Below are 17,117 nucleotides of genomic sequence, written 5' to 3'. Positions count from 1 at the left end.
CACCTGAGGTAGAGGCCAAGGAGCCATCCCCAGGGCCTGGGCCATCTTTGCTCCAATGGAGCCTTGGCTGCGGGAGGGGAAGAGAGAGACAGAGAGGAAGGAGAGGGGGAGGTGTAGAGAAGCAGATGGGCGCTTCTCCTGTGTGCCCTGGCCGGGAATCGAACCCGGGACTTCTGCACGCCAGGCCGACGCTCTACCACTGAGCCAACCGGCCAGGGCCGTAATTTTTCTTTTGATTTGTTTCTTTGCCCGAGGAGGTTTTAGAAGATTGTTATTTCCTTTCCAAATATTTGGGAATTTTCCCAGAGCTCTTTCTCTTATTGATTTCTAATTTAGTTCCTTTGTGGTCAGAGAACATGCTTTGTACAACTGGCATTCTTTAAATTTATTGCTACTGATAAGCCCAAATTCTGTAGTCCATCCTGGGACGTGGTCCGTGTGTACTCACTCTATAAGAATGTATATTCTGCTCCTACTGGGTGAACTATTCTATTATGTCTTCTATGGCCTCACTAATTTTATTATTTTGTTGTTGAGTTGTTCAATCAATTAGTGACAGATGTTGAAATCTCTGACTAGTGAATTTGTCTATTTCTCTTTGCCATTTTTTGCTTCAGTATTTTATAGTTCTGTTTTTGTTTTGAATGCCTATATACTTATGATTGCTATGTCTTCTTGATCGATTGGCATTTTTGCCGATAGATTATGACCTTTGTTCTCTCAGACGATATTCTTGGCTCTGAAACTTCCTTTGTCTGATGTTCATATTGAAGTTCCAGCTTTATTTGGATTTGTGTTAGCCCTGGTATACCTTTTCCATTCTTTCACTTTTACCTCCTGCGTCTTTATGTTTAAGGGAGCATTTCTGGTAGGTAGCATACAGTTGTTTTTGTTTTTGCTTTTTGTAATTCAGTATTACAATCCATGCTTTTTAACTGGAGCATTTATATTATGTAGATTTGAAGTGAATATCAATCTGATTACCTTTGTGTCTGTCATTTTGCTAGTTGTTTAATATTGATCCCATCTGTTCTTTGCTCTTTTTTCCTTAACATCTTCTTGTGTGTTAATTGGACATATGTATAATGTTGCCATTGTCTCTCTTTGTTGGCTTGTTTGCTATAACCCGGTGTTTGTTATTTTAGTGGTGCATTTGCATGTCAGCTATAACCCATGCTACCTTCAGGTGCTAGTATACCACCTGACACAGGTTAGGAAACTCTCACAATGGAGAGTTATTTACCCGTTTACCTGTGCCCTGTCTTGCTGTTGTTGTGATGCATTTTACCTTTGTGTATGGTACTTTCCATGGTTTTAGTTACCTAAAAATATGAGAGTTTTAGTCCAGATAATAGGAGATGGTGAATTCCAGAAATACACAATTCCTGATTTAGAAATCATGCACCATTGTGCTTAGTGTGATGAGGTCTCGTGCTGTCCCACCCTGTCCCACCCCGGGTGCGAGCCATCCCTTTGTCTGGTGTCTCCGCACTGTATATACAACCAGCCCTTGGTCACTTAGTAGCTGTCTCAGTTATCAGACTGACTATCATGATGTGCTTGTGTGCAGGTTACCCTTCATTTTCCTTATCAGTGTCCCCAAAGAACAGAGTAGTGACACTGCCAATTCAGATACGTGTAAAAAAAAAGCCATGAAGTGTTTCCTGTCAGTGTAAAGGAATGTATGTATAGGGGAAAAAAAACACTTTATATGTAGATGGATTGATACTATCAGCCAGTTCAGGCAGCCCTTGCTGGTCTTGGAATTTAGTGCCTAAGATTAAGGGGCATCTCGTGTGACTGATACTCAGACATTCTTTGAGTCACTTCCCTTTAACACCTTCTCAGGTGGGGTTGTAGTTTATTAAGCCAAGCTAAATTAAAATTTCTATTAAAAATGGACTAGAGAAAAAGACTACAGGGTCATCAAAAAAAAATAAATAAAACAATATTGGACACACACTAACATGTATTATTGTGGGTGACTGTTGCTCCCTGATGATTGATTTTGATGACAGTTCTAACTTAGGATTCTAACTTGTTTATTTGTAAGGCTGGTGGCGGCCTGTGGTCTTACCAGTGTCCTGTACTGGCGGGCCCACACTGGGGCAGGATGCAGTGTGAATCGGTGACGCTCTGTGCTGGGAGTTTATTATAAACGTGCTGAAACTTGGTATTTTACAAGAGGGGAGTTCACTACACGTGGGACTAAGCTCTGGAGCTCAGTCTCCATGATAGAATCCTGACCTGTACAGAGGAATCCCAGAAATCCACAAGCCAGAATTCTTATTCCCCAACATGACCTGTTCTGGGGTTTCAAGGTTATTTCCTAACCTCCCTCTATCAGAAAAAGAGAAAAAAGTACCAAATGCTCTACTTGAGGAGGGAGGAAGGGGACACTCTTTGTTCAGCGTCCTGGGAACTAAGAGGAGAGGTGAGCACGTGAGGTTTGTGAGCAGGGAGGGTGGCGCTGCGCTGTGGCTACTGCAGGCACAGAGGTACTCGGTCGAGTCCCCGCTCTGCATGGTGGATAGTCAGGGTGTAGGAGGAGCCCTGCAGTCTCTGAGCAGAGAATCGAGTCTTCGGCATCCCCGATGTGTCCACAGCTTCCTTGCCTAGGAAGTCCATCAGAAACTTTGGGCCCTGCCCCAACGTCTGTTGGTAACAGTAAAAGACAGTGTGTCCAGAAATTGGATCATACCTGAGAGCCACATCCCATCCTCTCTCTGTGACTATGTGCCTGGGAGACTCCAGTATCATCTGTGTGACCTGTGGAGACAGAAGTTGCAGATAGAATGAGGGATAACAATTATAATTCACACACACACACACACACACACACACACACAGAAACTTCTTGGACTTCTGAGGACTCACCTGTGTCCAGGAGACAGAGGGTCACCCAGCAGAGGAGCCTGATGCCCATGGCAGAGTCAGGACAAGAATGGGAGGTTCACCAGGTCGGTGTTCTTGTGAGCATGCGTAGAGGAGGAGGGGACATCCTTTGTCCGGTTCCACAGTGACATCACAGAGCCTGACACTAACTAACGAATGAATTATATTTAAGATGACAGCATTTCTGAGATGCACCATTCTGCGCAGTACTGTTAACAAAGAAAATAAATTATTGTCACTCACAATGAGAAATGTTAAAAGATGAAAAGTTGTGAGACACAGAATGAATGAAGAAGAGTGTTTTGTATGTGGATTTAAACATACATGGACCCTGGAGGATTGTTGGGTTCTCACCCCTCCGAGCTCCAGTGCCCATGTTCTGTCACCCGGGTACCACTATCCCTCTCTGGCAAGTCTGCTCCCGTCTCTTGTTCTTTTCATGTTGTCAGCTGGGCATTGCCACCTGGATTCCACAGCACGTCAACGTTGAGGTCTAAAGTGCTGACATTGTCATCTTCTCTGTAAACTCCCCTATTTCTGGCCTCATTCCTGCGTTTGCCTGGCCCTGCCCATGCTTTGGGCAGCAGTGAGGGGGCCGGATGGGAGAATTGTCACCTCTTTGCCCTGAAAGCAGCTTGAATTTACCATTCAAAGCCCTGAGGGATGGAACGGTGCCTCTGGTGGGCAGTGATCGAAGTGGTTTGGGTTCTTCTATTAACTTGGGAGGGAAAAAACAAAAAGCAATTCCCCTTGAGGAATTCATTAATCTGTACACTGACTTTTTTTTTTTTTAATAATTTTATTTTTTTTAATGGGGTGACATCAATAAATCAGGATACATATATTCAAAGATAACAAGTCCAGGTTATCTTGTCGTTCAATTATGTTGCATACCCACCACCCAAAGTCAGATTGTCCTCTGTCACCTTCTATCTTGTTTTCTTTGTGCCCCTCCCCACCCCCTTTCCCTCTCCCATTCCCCCCTCCCCCCCATAACCACCACACTCTTATCAATGTCTCTTAGTTTCACTATTATGTCCCACCTACGTATGGAATAATACAGTTCCTGGTTTTTTCTGATTTACTTATTTCGCTCGTATCATGTTATCAAGATCCCACCATTTTGCTGTAAATGTTCCGATGTCATCATTTCTTATGGCTGAGTAGTATTCCATAGTGTATATGTGCCACATCTTCTTTATCCAGTCATCTATTGATGGGCTTTTTGGTTGTTTCCATGTCCTGGCCACTGTGAACAATGCTGCAATAAACATGGGGCTGCATGTGTCTTTACGTATCAATGTTTCTGAGTTTTTGGGATATATACCCAGTAGAGGGATTGCTGGGTCATAAGGTAGTTCTATTTTCAGTTTTTTGAGGAACCACCATACTTTCTTCCATAATGGTTGTACTACTTTACATTCCCACCAACAGTGGATGAGGGTTCCTTTTTCTCCACAGCTTCTCCAACATTTGATATTACCTGTCTTGCTAATAACAGCTAATCGAACAGGTGTGAGGTGGTATCTCATTGCCGTTTTGATTTGCATTTCTCTAATAGCTAAAGAAGATGAGCATCTTTTCATATATCTGTTGGCCATTTGTATTTCTTCCTGGGAGAAGTGTCTATTCATATCATCTTCCCATTTTTTTATTGGATTGTTTGTTTGTTTGTTGTTGAGTTTTATGAGTTCTTTGTATATTTTGGATATTAGGCCCTTATCTGAGCTGTTGTTTGAAAATATCATTTCCCATTTAGTTGGCTTTCTGTTTATTTTTTATCAGGTTCTCTTGCTGAGCAAAATCTTCTTAGTCTGATGTAGTCCCATTCATTAAGTTTTGCCTTCACTTCTCTTGCCTGTGGAGTCAAATTCATAAAATGCTCTTTAAAACCAAGGTCCATGAGTTGAGTACCTATGTCTTCTTCTATGTACTTAATTGTTTCAGGTCTTATGTTTAGATCTTTGATCCATTTTGAGTTAATTTTTGTACAGGGGGAGAGACTGTAGTCCAGTTTCATTCTTTTGCATGTGGCTTTCCAGTTTTCCCAGCACCATTTATTGAAGAGGCTTTCTTTTCTCCATTGTGTGTTCTTGGCCCCTTTATCAAAAATTATTTGACTATATATATGTGGTTTTATTTCTGGACTTTCTATTCTGTTCCATTGGTCTGATTGTCTATTTTTCTGCCAATACCATGCTGTTTTGATTGTCGTGGCCCTATAATATAGTTTGAAGTCAGGTATTGTAATGCCCCCAGCTTCATTCTTTTTCTTTAGGATTGCTTTGGCTATTCGGGGTTTTTTATAGTTCCATATAAATCTGATGATTTTTTGCTCTATTTCTTTAAAAAATGTCATTGGAAGTTTGATGGGAATTGCATTAAATTTGTATATTGCTTTGGGTAATATAGCCATCTTGATTATATTTATTCTTCCTAGCCAAGAACAAGGTATATTCTTCCATCTCATTATATCTTTTTCGATTTCTCTTAACAATGGTTTATAGTTTTCATTATATAAGTCCTTTACATTCTTTGTTATGTTTATTCCTAAGTATTTTATTTTTTTTGTTGCAATCGTGAAGGGGATTATTCTTTTGAGTTCCTTCTCAGTTGTTTCATTGTTGGCATATAGAAAGGCTATTGACTTCTGTATGTTAATTTTGTATCCTGCGACCTTACTGTATTGGCTTATTGTTTCTAGTAGTCTTTTTGTGGATTCTTTGGGGTTTTCGATGTATAGGATCATATCATCTGCAAAAAGTGATACCTTTACTTCTTCTTTTCCGATATGGATGCCTTTTATTTCTTTGTCTTGTCTGATTGCTCTGGCTAGAACCTCTAGTACCACATTAAATAAGAGTGGAGAGAGTGGACAACCCTGTCTTGTTCCTGATTTAAGGGGGAAAGCCTTCAGTTTAGTGCCATTTAATATGATGTTAGCTGATGGTTTATCATATATGGCCTTTATCATGTTGAGATATTTTCCTTCTATACCCATTTTGTTGAGAGTCTTAAACATAAAATTGTGTTGTATTTTATCGAAAGCCTTTTCTGCATCTATTGATAAGATCATGTGGTTTTTGTTCTTTGTTTTGTTGATATGGTGTATTACGTTAACCGTTTTACGTATGTTGAACCATCCTTGAGATTCTGGGATGAATCCCACTTGATCATGATGGATTATTTTTTTAATATGTTGTTGTATTCGATTTGCTAGTATTTTGTTTAGTATTTTAGCATCTGTATTCATTAGAGATATTGGTCTGTAGTTTTCTTTTTTTGTGCCATCCTTGCCTGGTTTTGGTATGAGGGTTATGTTGGCCTCATAAAATGTGTTTGGAAGTATTGCTTTTTCTTTAATTTTTTGGAAGACTTTGAGTAGAATAGGAACCAAGTCTTCTTTGAATGTTTGATAAAATTCGCTTGTATAGCCGTCAGGGCCTGGACTTTTATTTTTGGGGAGGTTTTTAATGGTTTTTTCTATTTCTTCTTTACTGATAGGTCTGTTTAGGCTTTCTGCTTCTTCTTGACTCAGTCTAGGAAGGTTGTATTGTTCTAGGAATTTATCCATTTCTTCTAGGTTGTTGAATTTAGTGGCATAAAGTTTTTCATAGTATTCTACAATAATTCTTTGTATATCTACGGTGTCCGTGGTGATTTCTCCTCTTTCAATTTGGATTTTGTTTATATGAGTTCTTTCTCTTTTTTCCTTGGTAAGTCTTGCCAAGGGTTTGTCAATTTTGTTGATCTTTTCAAAGAACCAGCTCCTTGTTTTATTAATTTTTTCTATAGTTTTTCTGTTCTCTAATTCATTTATTTCTGCTCTGATTTTTATTATCTCCTTTCTTCGGCTGGTTTTGGGTTGTCTTTGTTCTTCTTTTTCTAGTTCCTTAAGGTGGGAAGTTAAGTGGTTCACTTGGGCTCTCTCTTGTTTGTTCATATATGCCTGAAGTGATATGAACTTCCCTCTTATCACTGCTTTTGCTGCATCCCATAGATTCTGATATGTCATATTGTCATTTTCATTAGTCTGTATATATCTTTTGATCTCTGCACTTATTTCTTCTTTGACCCATTCATTTTTTAAAAGTATGTTGTTTAGTTTCCACATTTTTGTGGGATTTTTTCCCTCTTTTTTGCAGTTGAATTCTAGTTTCAAGGCTTTATGATCAGAAAATATGCTTGGTACAACTTCAATTTTTCTGAATTTGCTGATGTTTTTGTGGCCCAACATATGGTCAATTCTTGAGAATGATCCATGTACACTGGAGAAAAATGTATACTCAGTCACTTTGGGATGAAATGTCCTGTAGATGTCTATCATATCCAGGTGCTCTAGTGTTTTGTTTAAGGCCACTATGTCTTTGTTGATTCTCTGTTTGGATGACCGATCTAGAGCCGTCAGCGGTGTATTGAGGTCTCCAAGTATGATTGTGTTTTTGTCAGTTTTTGTTTTAAGATCAATAAGTAGCTGTCTTATATATTTTGGTGCTCCTTGGTTTGGTGCATATATATTAAGAATTGTTATGTCTTCTTGATTCAGTGTCCCCTTAGCCATTATGAAATGGCCATTTTTGTCTCTGAGTACTTTTGCTGTCTTGTAGTCAGCATTATCTGATATGAGTATTGCTACACCTGCTTTTTTTTGGATGTTATTTGCTTGGAGTATTGTTTTCCAGCCTTTCACTTTGAATTTGTTTTTATCCTTGTTACTTAGATGAGTTTCCTGTAGGCAGCATACAGTTGGATTTTCTTTTTTAATCCATTCTGCTACTCTGTGCCTTTTTATTGGTGAGTTTAATCTGTTTACATTTAGTGTAATTATTGATACTTGTGAGTTCCCTATTGCCATTTTATATCTTGCTTTCTGTTAGTTTTGTGTCTTGTTTGATCCTTCTCTTTCGTTTTTCTATCTTTTGTTTTTATTTGGTTGTATTCCATACATCTTTCCTCTGTTGCTATCTTTTTTATCTCATGTGCTTCTGTGGTGGTTTTTTCAATGGCGGTTACCTTTGAGTAATGAAAAGGGTCCCTACCCTGTTCATTGTAGCGAACTATTTTGTGAGTACTTTTGCACTCCATTGTCCTTTGCTACTGTTAATCTCCATCTTCTCCCCCTCTTTCTTTTTGTTGTTGTCACAGTTTAAATTTGGTTTTATTGTGTTCTTCTTGGAGCTTTTACTTGTGGCTCTGTTTTCTTTTTGTTCTTTGTATCTGATTGGAGAACCCCCTTTAGTAATTCCTGGAGTGGGGGTTTTCTGATGATAAATTCCCTCATCTTTTCTGTATCTGTGAATGTTTTTATTTCTCCTTCATATTTGAAGGATAGCTTTGATGGGTATAGTATTCGTGACTGAAAGTTCCTCTCTTTCCGGACTTTAAATATTGGGGTCCACTCTCTTCTAGCTTGTAGAGTTTCTGCTGAGAAATCTGATGATAATCTAATCGGCCTTCCTTTATATGTTGTATTCTTCTTTTCCCTGGCTTCCTTGAGAATTTTTTCTTTGCTGTTGGTTTGTGTCAATTTCATTAGATATGCCTTGGAGTAGGTTTGTTGGGGTTAAGAAAACTCAGAGTTCTGTTTGCTTCTTGAACTTGAGGCTTTAGTTCTTTCCACAGGCTTGGGAAGTTCTCATCTATTATTTGTTTGAGTATGTTCTCCATTCCATTTTCTCTCTCTTCTCCCTCTGATATACCTATTATTCTTATGTTATTCTTTTTGATGGAGTCAGATAATTCTTGTAGGGCTATCTCATTTTTTTTAATTTTTGAGTCTCTTTCTTCTTCTCTCTGTTGTGCCTCAAGTTGCTTGTCTTCTATTTCACTAATCCTCTTTTCTATCTGACCTGTTCTATTAGCTAAGCTTGTTACTTCGTTTTTCAGCTCATGAATTGAGTTTTTCATCTCTGTTTGATTTGTTTTTATAGTTTCAATTTCCTTGGACATATATTCTTTGTGTTCATTGAGTTGTTTTCTGAGCTCCCTAAATTGCCTTTCTGTGTTTTCTTGTACATCTTGGAGGATTTTTAGGATTTCTATCTTGAATTCTCTGTCATTTAGCTCCAAGGTTTCCAACATATTAAATTTTTTCTCCATAGATTTTTCCTCATCTAGCTGTGTTACCTCTCTTTCTTTTGTATCCATGATATTCGATTTTCTCTTCCTTAATGGCATCTTTGGGTGTATTGCGAAGCATCTGGAAGCTCCAAGTATAGGTTTTTCTGTTTCTGGTTGAAGATCTTGTTGAGTTTTGGGGGAGATTTATCAGTATCGCTTCCTACCCCGCCATTACTCTGACGTCATCTCAGTACACTGACTTTTGTCCTCAATTCCTGATCCTGATGCCTCCTGTGTATCTAAGGTACTTCTAAAATAAATAAGTGTCCTCAACCTGCAAAGGGGGTGGAGGCTCGGACCTCTTGCTCCAGCTCCAGCTTAGAATAGTCCCCTTCCTTTGACAAGAAAGATAAGTGAGCTCCCTCTAGTGCCTGCATTTTCACACTCAGTAGAAACCAGTCCCATTTTCACAGGCTCTGAAATGCTGTGCTTTTGTTCTGAGTCAGGTAGCGGTGGTCTTACAGTGTTGATGGTGACATTGTCCCAGGGTTTATGAACAGGTCACAGATTTCCCAAATAAGGTTTTCACAAGTGAGCAGGGAGAGCTGCTGTCATCTGTCGGGTAGATGTTCTCATGCCCGTCTTTTCAGGGTTTGACTCTTTGAAATAAGGAATCTATTTTGGTCTTTGCTGCCTAAGGAGAGGAAGCTGCATTAGGCGTTCAAGGACTGATCTGAATCGTTCAGGCAAAACCGGGCCTTTGGTCTATTCCTGTATTGTCCTAGATGATTCGGTTCTTTCTACCCAGGAAGATGCCCGCAGCTCTTCAAGGACCAATGCATGGTTGCTCTCCATCGGTGGAGCCTCTGCCATTGCTAACCGCAAAGAAGGGAGGGCACATTGTCCTGCAGCACAGCCAGGGTGTGGGAGTGGGGGTCAGGACACCCTCAGCTCCATGCTTTTAGCATTGCCCACTGATACACAGAAGGGGACGTTCCTAGTACAGCCCAGGGTCTCAGGCCCATGGCCTCTATGTTAGCCAAGGCGTGTTCGTGCCTTGGAAGCCCCTTACCTAACAGAGAGGTCATTGTGTTTCCTTCTCCATCACCTTTGAGTCCCAGTGCTTGACATCCTGCTCCTGATCGTTGGCAGTGATTAGGTGCCCAAGTTGCGGGTCCTCAGAATCCATGTGGTCTGTGCCCAACAGAGATGGAAGGGAGAGACCCTGCAGTCGAGGAAGCTGGTGGGCAGATGGGAAGCTGCAGCCCTGCTGGGAGGCTTGGGATCCAGTGACAGAGCCCACACTAGGTAATTCTCAGGCATCTCAGGAGACAAAAGCAATGGAAGTTCCCAGCTGAAGACAAGGGCAACCCAGGTACCCACCTGTGGGAGACTGGACAGGCGCATGTGGTACACAGTGGAATACCGCCCAGTGAGAGCGAGAATAAGCCAGTGATGGATGTAGCATGAGTACATTTAAAACATGTTAATTTTTGAGAAAAACATGAATCAAACAGAAGTATTTGCTATGCGGTTCCATGTATATGAGGTTCAAGAATAGACAAAATGATGGTGATAAAGATCAGTAGAACGGTCAGCCCCGGGAAATAAATCCACTGGGAAGGAGCATTGGGAGATTCTCGTGGGTAATACAACTGTTCTTGATCTTGATATGGGTTATGGGTGACTATGCAGTATGCACTTGTCAAACTCTCCCAAGCTGTACATGTATTAATTCAGGTGCGCTATTAATTATACCTTAAGACAGTCTTACTAAAACACAAATAAACAAGTTGCATAAAAGATGGAAGTCCTATACAATGTTGTGTGTGTATTCCGTATAGTCCAACTTAGAAACGGGTTCTACGCAAACCAGAGGAGGCAGGAGCACTCACATACATAAAATATTGAGAAGGTGAGAAGTGCTCGGTGACTGCAATACACAGCACCCACATTTGGCATCAAAATGAGCTACACTGACAAGTTTGCCAAGAAACAGCTGAGGATCAGATCGGCGGTTGAGGGAGAGCTGTAGCCAAGCAAACACTTCAACAACAACAACAAATTCTCAAAGGCTGGTGAGATCATCCCATGAAGCCATAATGTGACAACTGGGCCATCCATCGGTTTCAGCATTTTGTCTTCCAAGTAGACTTTCAACAGACTGGCCAGTCGGTGAATGGAGCTTTTGCCAAACAAGCAGCTGGCTCTTGTCTCTGGGATCCGGTTCTGAGAGAGCCAGCACCCTGCATTGCCGACGCACAAGAAGGTTTGTGGGCACAGCCGGGGCTCGGGGGTTTGTACCTCCCAGGAAACCCAAGTATGCACCTTACAGTATTGGAGTTAGTGGGTCCCAAGCTAAGAAGCCTTGATTTGGGGAGCAGGATTCCACCTGTACAAAGACAGGGGCTGGAAGAGAATAAAATTATCACCCAGTATCATTTTGTAAATTTTTACAAAAAAAAATTTGAAGGAGCTCGTGGATTTTAATCTAAGCCAAAGGAATGTTGAGAATTGGGTTCTTTCTCCCTTTTCCCTCTATAACCTCCGAAGTCTCAAAGCGCTGCGCTGTGACCACAGGTCGAGACTAGTTTTGGAGCCTCCCTTTGACAGTTCCGCAGTTGACCATCTTTGGCTCTAATGCTGTTCTTTGATGCATCTACCAGCATGTTTCCTGAGTGGTTTGCTTCCTGGTGTCTTATATAAGTCCATTATTGAGAAAGCTTTTCCTCCGGAGAATTCCTGCTTGGTATTCAGGGGTTTTGATGCCCGGGGCAACTGTATGTAAGAGTTTTGGACTTGGAGGATCTCAGGTCACTCGGGGGCTTTTAAAGGTATTTCCAGCTTTGTTCTCCTCCATGGAGAAGACAATGAAATATAAATTTATGTTGTATGCCACTGTGCCTCTGCTTCACTCAGTTACCAGAATGTTTCAAATTGAGTGAATAATAGTAAGTGCTGTTTGCATTTACACACACACACACACACACACACACACACACACACACCCCACACACATGCATACATGGGCACAGCCGAGGATGCGGGACCTCAGTTCACACGGAGGGACACACTCACTGAGGCCCCTCAGACTGACACTCCCTTGCTGGGGAGTCTGGTGACAGCTACAGTAAGGGCAGTGTTTCCTCTTAGGGAGACAGGGGCCTCTGGAAGGAGTGTCCCTCACGCTGTGGCTGCCCTTTTTGTGCAGAGAGGATGTGGGTGTGCGCTGCTGTGTCGTCGCCGCTGGCGCAGAAGTACACAGAGGTCTGGCTGGTGCTGGCCGAGTCCACAGTCAAGGGGAAATGCTTATTCTTGGATCAGGAGACGCTGTACCCTTCCGGAACATCCCCTTTGGCTGTGCTGCCTTCAGTGCTTGAATAATAGATCAGCCTCAGGCCCTGTCCCCGGTCTTGTCGATACCAGTACATTGAGTGGTTCGTATCCTGGGAACATTCCAGGGTCATCTTCTTTCCTGTTTGTATAATGTGGTGTCTTGGCGTCTGGGTGACTGCGGCCTCCGCGGGGCCTGCAGAAGAGGCAGATGGAGGTAAAGATCAGCCTGGAAGAGTGACTGGCTCTTTAAAGTGGGGGGAGGGCTTGGAGTTGGGGCTCTGCAGAGCCAGGAGAGCGGTCCCCAGCCGCACGTGGAGCTCACCTGCCGCAAGGAGACAGAGGGTCAGGCAAAAGAGGTTGTGGCCCATGGCCGGGTCAGGGCGAGATGGGGCTGTGTCAGCTAAACGCTCTGACCCACGGGACTGAGAGGGGCTTCAGAGGCCCTTCTCCAGTGGACAGACCGGTCTGTCTGTCTGGGATATCCCTGCCCCCACCCCAGCAGATGCTTTCTGGCCCAAAGAGCCTTCTGACTTGGCTCTGAATCAACAACCCCTCTCAGAGACGGAGCTCAGCGTGGCCCACGGGGAGAAGAGGCGAGGCTGCCACAGGCTGAGTTCAGAGAGCACCCCAGCCCTGGTTCCCAGGTTCCTCTGAGACTGCTGCCTCTCCGTCTGCACCTGCCACTTCCACCAAGGGCCCGCCCTGATTGTTCAACCACGGATTTCCTTACCCTTCAGAGAGACCGCCCACCTCTTCCGGGGCAGTAGGTAGCCCAGCACCAACTGAAAGTTTCTTCAGCATCTGTCTAAGGTTGGATCCTTGCCAAGTGTTTCTTAACCCTTTTCCATTCTCCCAGAATCTCTTAGATGTGGGTGGCATGACAGTGCCATCTGGTGGCCAGCAACTGGAGTTTCATCCTTGTTTAAAGGGCAAGGGCCCAGGGAATGCTGGGTAGTGTCTGCATGGTCAGCGGGGAGAATATTCTGGAAATAGTATTCTGTTCATTGTACGCTCAGTGTCCTTAAGCCCTCATGCCAACACTGATTCTAACCCTGACTCTGTTCCTTTGAGTTATCATGCTTAATATCGCCCCCTCGTTCTACGTAACTACAGCTGCATTATCCGGCTCCTCTAGTCTGGGGTCAGCTTCTCTTACACTGTCTCTGAAAGGGAGAGAAGGGGGATGGGAGAAAATAGTGTTTCGTCTAAAACAGGAAGGAAAACACAAGTTGAAGCATGATGAGTCTCTTTCATCTCCATTACTAAAAAAAAAAAAAGCAAAGTGAAAAAAAGAAAAAAGACAATCGATGTTATCTCCAAAATATAGATCAGCAAAGGGCTGGGAAGATAATGAGGTGACTTTCAAGATGGGGGACAAATATATATGGATGCCTGGAGCTGAGATCAGAAAGGACAGTGTACCCTAAATGAGTGACTTGTACCATGTGCACCTGCTGATTTGAGCATCAGGGAAGGGAGGGGTGACTTTGGGAGAAACAGAGGTGTTCTGGGAGAGAAGAAAACCTTGGTGCAAAATAGTGTCATAAAGAAGTGGAATCTGCTAGGATCATGGGTGGGAAGGGGGCAGCAATGGGAGACAAGGTCTGGGAAGGAAGCCCCTGGGTGACATTCTAGGGACAGGAAATTCCCTTCTGGGTCCCAGCTGTCCTCGCTCCCAGGAGACACGGGCACCAGAGCATGGAGTGCTTTGCCGGTGCCACAATTAAGATAAGACCAGGAAAACTCCCTTCCAAGGACGCTCATCCTCTGGGGAAATAAACTTGGTGTCCTGGGCCACCACAATTTTTGAGTGGATTTGGAGGGACGGTTGCTCCCCTTACCAGCTGTGCAAGGACCAGGGCACCTGTATCATGGCCGAGTCTATGACATTCAGTCCCAGTCTTGGAGCATTGAGTTATCCCTGAGGACACCCAGAAACCCATGATCCATAATCCCATCCCCTCTGACCAGGGCTTTAGATGTCACAGGCATCAGCAACTGTACCCACAAACAGGTCTGTAGTTACTTATAACAAATAATACGTAACAACACAACTCAGCAAATAAATAAAAATAAATAAGGCATTATTGTCAAGAAAATATCTCGTCGTCTTGAGCTAAAGAATTCAGGGAAGTTAAGGTTAGGACGCCAAGTAACGCACTTTCTCCAGAAATCAGATTGGCTCATGGACTCAAGATGAAACCGGAGAATGGCGAGCATGTGCGTTAGTGTAGCGCTCAGGACTGGCGCAGTGGGGGAACAAAAGCAAAATAAAGCGGGTTGCTCCGACCAGGCAGACGAAGGGTGAAGGTCTCACTGTATGACCATTGGGTGTATCAGTGCACAAACACAGTGAAGACCTTGACTTCAAACAGGGAGACAGGTTGGAGAATATGGATGTTGTGGAAAGTTTCTGATGTGACAGAAGAGGCTATAGAGGAAGAATACGCCAGAGGAGATCTTCACAGCCTTCTCAGAGCTGCCCACAGTTGCAGAGGGGAAGGTGACTTTCACAGAAGGAAAGCTATGTTGGGGACAGCAGCCTCACGGTCCTATGGATAACTGTTCCTGTCCGGGACACGCAGTCTGTGTCATGCAGCACTGAGCTGGCTTGGGGACTCCTGGACCCCAACATTTCCAGCCACAACATTCCAGGTGATTATTTATGGTCTCTTTCTACCAAAAAGACAGCTGACATCCAAATCTACTTCTTTCTGTTGGGGAGTGGAGAGCGAAGAAGGGCCCCTTTAGGGTCTCTTGTAGCTGCAAGGAGAGAGGCAGGTTTGTGAGCAGGGCGGGGGTGGTGGTGCCACGCTGTGGTTACTGCTGGCACAGAGGTACACGGCCGAGTCCCCCGGCTCTGCACGCTGGATAGTCAGGTTGGAGGAGGTGCCCTCCGGTCTCTGAGCAGAGAACCGAGTGTTAGGCATCCCCGATGTGTCCACGGGATCCTTGCCTTGGAAGTTCATCAGAAACTTTGGGCCCTGTCCCAGCATCTGTTGGTACCAGTAAAGAACAGTGTGTCCAGAAATTGGATCACACCTGAGAGCCACATCCCGTCCCTTCTCTCTGACACTGTGCCTGGGAGACTGAGAGACTTCAGTGTCTGTGTGACCTGTGGGGACAGAAGTTGGGGATAGAATAAGGAAAAATAGTTGTCATTGTCACACACACACACAGTGAAACTGCTTGGACTTCTGAGGACTCACCTGTTCCCAGGAGACAAAGGGTCACCCAGCAGAGGAGCCTGATGCCCATGGCAGGGTCAGGACAGGAATCACCAGGTCAGAATCCTTGTTAGCATGTGCAGAGGAGGAGGGACATCTTTGTCTCCACAGTGCAGTTTCCATGGTGACATCACTCTAGATCACCACACCCTCTGCGACAGGTGGTGTACACTACAGCCCACTTGGATGACTAATCTAAGTAGGTACAAGCTCCTCTTCCAACAAAATCAGTGCTCGGCTGTCACTCTGGACTCCCGGCCCGTCTTGATGTGAGGTCTCACACTCTGCATCTCACTCACCGGTCACTCCCGTCTGCTGGGCATTACACTAGGACATGTCACTAGCACCATCGATAAAAGATGCCAGAGGGTGAATTCGGGATGTCCTGCATGCATCTCTGTTTCTGTCAACTGACCTATTCAGAGGTACAAGATAAAATGATGCTCTGGGAAAAGGTCTGACTTGGAAGCTCCTCTTTCTTTGGCAGGTCACGACCCACTGTCCTCTCTCTGTTCATTAACCGCCAGGTAGTGTTATGTCTCCATGGCCCGTAGCAAAGCCCCATGTCCTTCAGAGTCACCATGCATTTAAAAACAAGATTTCTTACACGTTCCTTATGAACGAAGGCTCAGCTCCATTGACCTAAGACACTAGGGTGTAATATTATAGACCAGGGGTCTGGATGGATCTGGTTTACTGACAACTGCCCATGCTGGAGGCATCAGGTTCATGCTGATGACAAGGAAGGCTAGAGCTGGGGAAGCTCCTTCCCAGCCATTGAGGCGGCTGTGGAGAACAGACAGACAGACAGACAGATGGCAACAGTGGAGATGAATGTGCTTGAGGCTCTGGGCCCAGTCCAGGCCATGCAGACATGCCCTGGAGGTAGATCTCCGCTCACACCAAGGTTCACCCTGCAGACACGGTACACTGGGATCCCCAGGGAGTAGGGGTTTGCACAGGGCTCCGTCGAGTCGGGGTGCCGGGCCTTCCTTGCCTTTTTGTGCAAAGAGGAGGCAGCCGTGTGGCACTGTGGAGTCACTGCTGGCACAGAAGTACACAGATGTCTGGGAGGGGGTAGCTGACTCCAGCGTGAGGGGGAAGTCCTCTGCCTTTGATCTGTTGACACTGTAGCCATCAGGGACATCTCCTTTGTTGATGATCCCAACACCGACTGAGTTATAGATCAACACCAGCCCATGACTCCGGTCTTGGCGATAGCAGTACATGTATTTGTGGTTCATGTCCTGGGCACATGTCAATGTCACTTTATGTCCTGATTTCATAATCTGGGTTTTTGGGGTCTGAGTGATGCCAGCAGTCACCAGACCTGAGGAGGAGAAAAGCAAACAAATGCTGCAGCCTCCACGGCAAAGCTGAGTGCTGGGACCCTGACATGGTTGTCAGTGGAGGGGACCCAGCCCCAGACTCACCTGCCTGCAGGAGACCCAAGGCCACACAGCACAGGAGGCCACCACTCATGGCCGGGGCTGGGCGGGTGGAGCGTGCCTCTGGGCCTGCGTGCTGACAGAAGGGAACAGGGCTCTTCAGGAAGTCATTCTGACATGTCACTCTCGCTGCCTCGACCCCAGAGCCGAC

At 44.3% G+C, this 17,117-nt stretch overlaps 1 gene segment (V, D, J or C); it reads right to left on the bottom strand.

The window, feature by feature from the left end:
* Window positions 1-16,266: 16,266 nt before the first annotated feature.
* Window positions 16,267-17,000, bottom strand: LOC136392212 (probable non-functional T cell receptor beta variable 6-7). The segment is given in 3 exon segments: window positions 16,267-16,304; window positions 16,516-16,848; window positions 16,952-17,000. Coding segments are annotated over 3 exon segments (420 nt in total).
* Between the last annotated feature and the right edge of the window lie 117 nt (window positions 17,001-17,117).

The sequence above is a fragment of the Saccopteryx leptura genome, chromosome 2, assembly GCF_036850995.1.
Source record: "Saccopteryx leptura isolate mSacLep1 chromosome 2, mSacLep1_pri_phased_curated, whole genome shotgun sequence".
Lineage (NCBI taxonomy): Eukaryota > Metazoa > Chordata > Mammalia > Chiroptera > Emballonuridae > Saccopteryx > Saccopteryx leptura.
The sequence above is the reverse complement of the archived record's forward strand: the minus strand, read 5'-3'. Positions and strand labels throughout refer to the sequence as shown.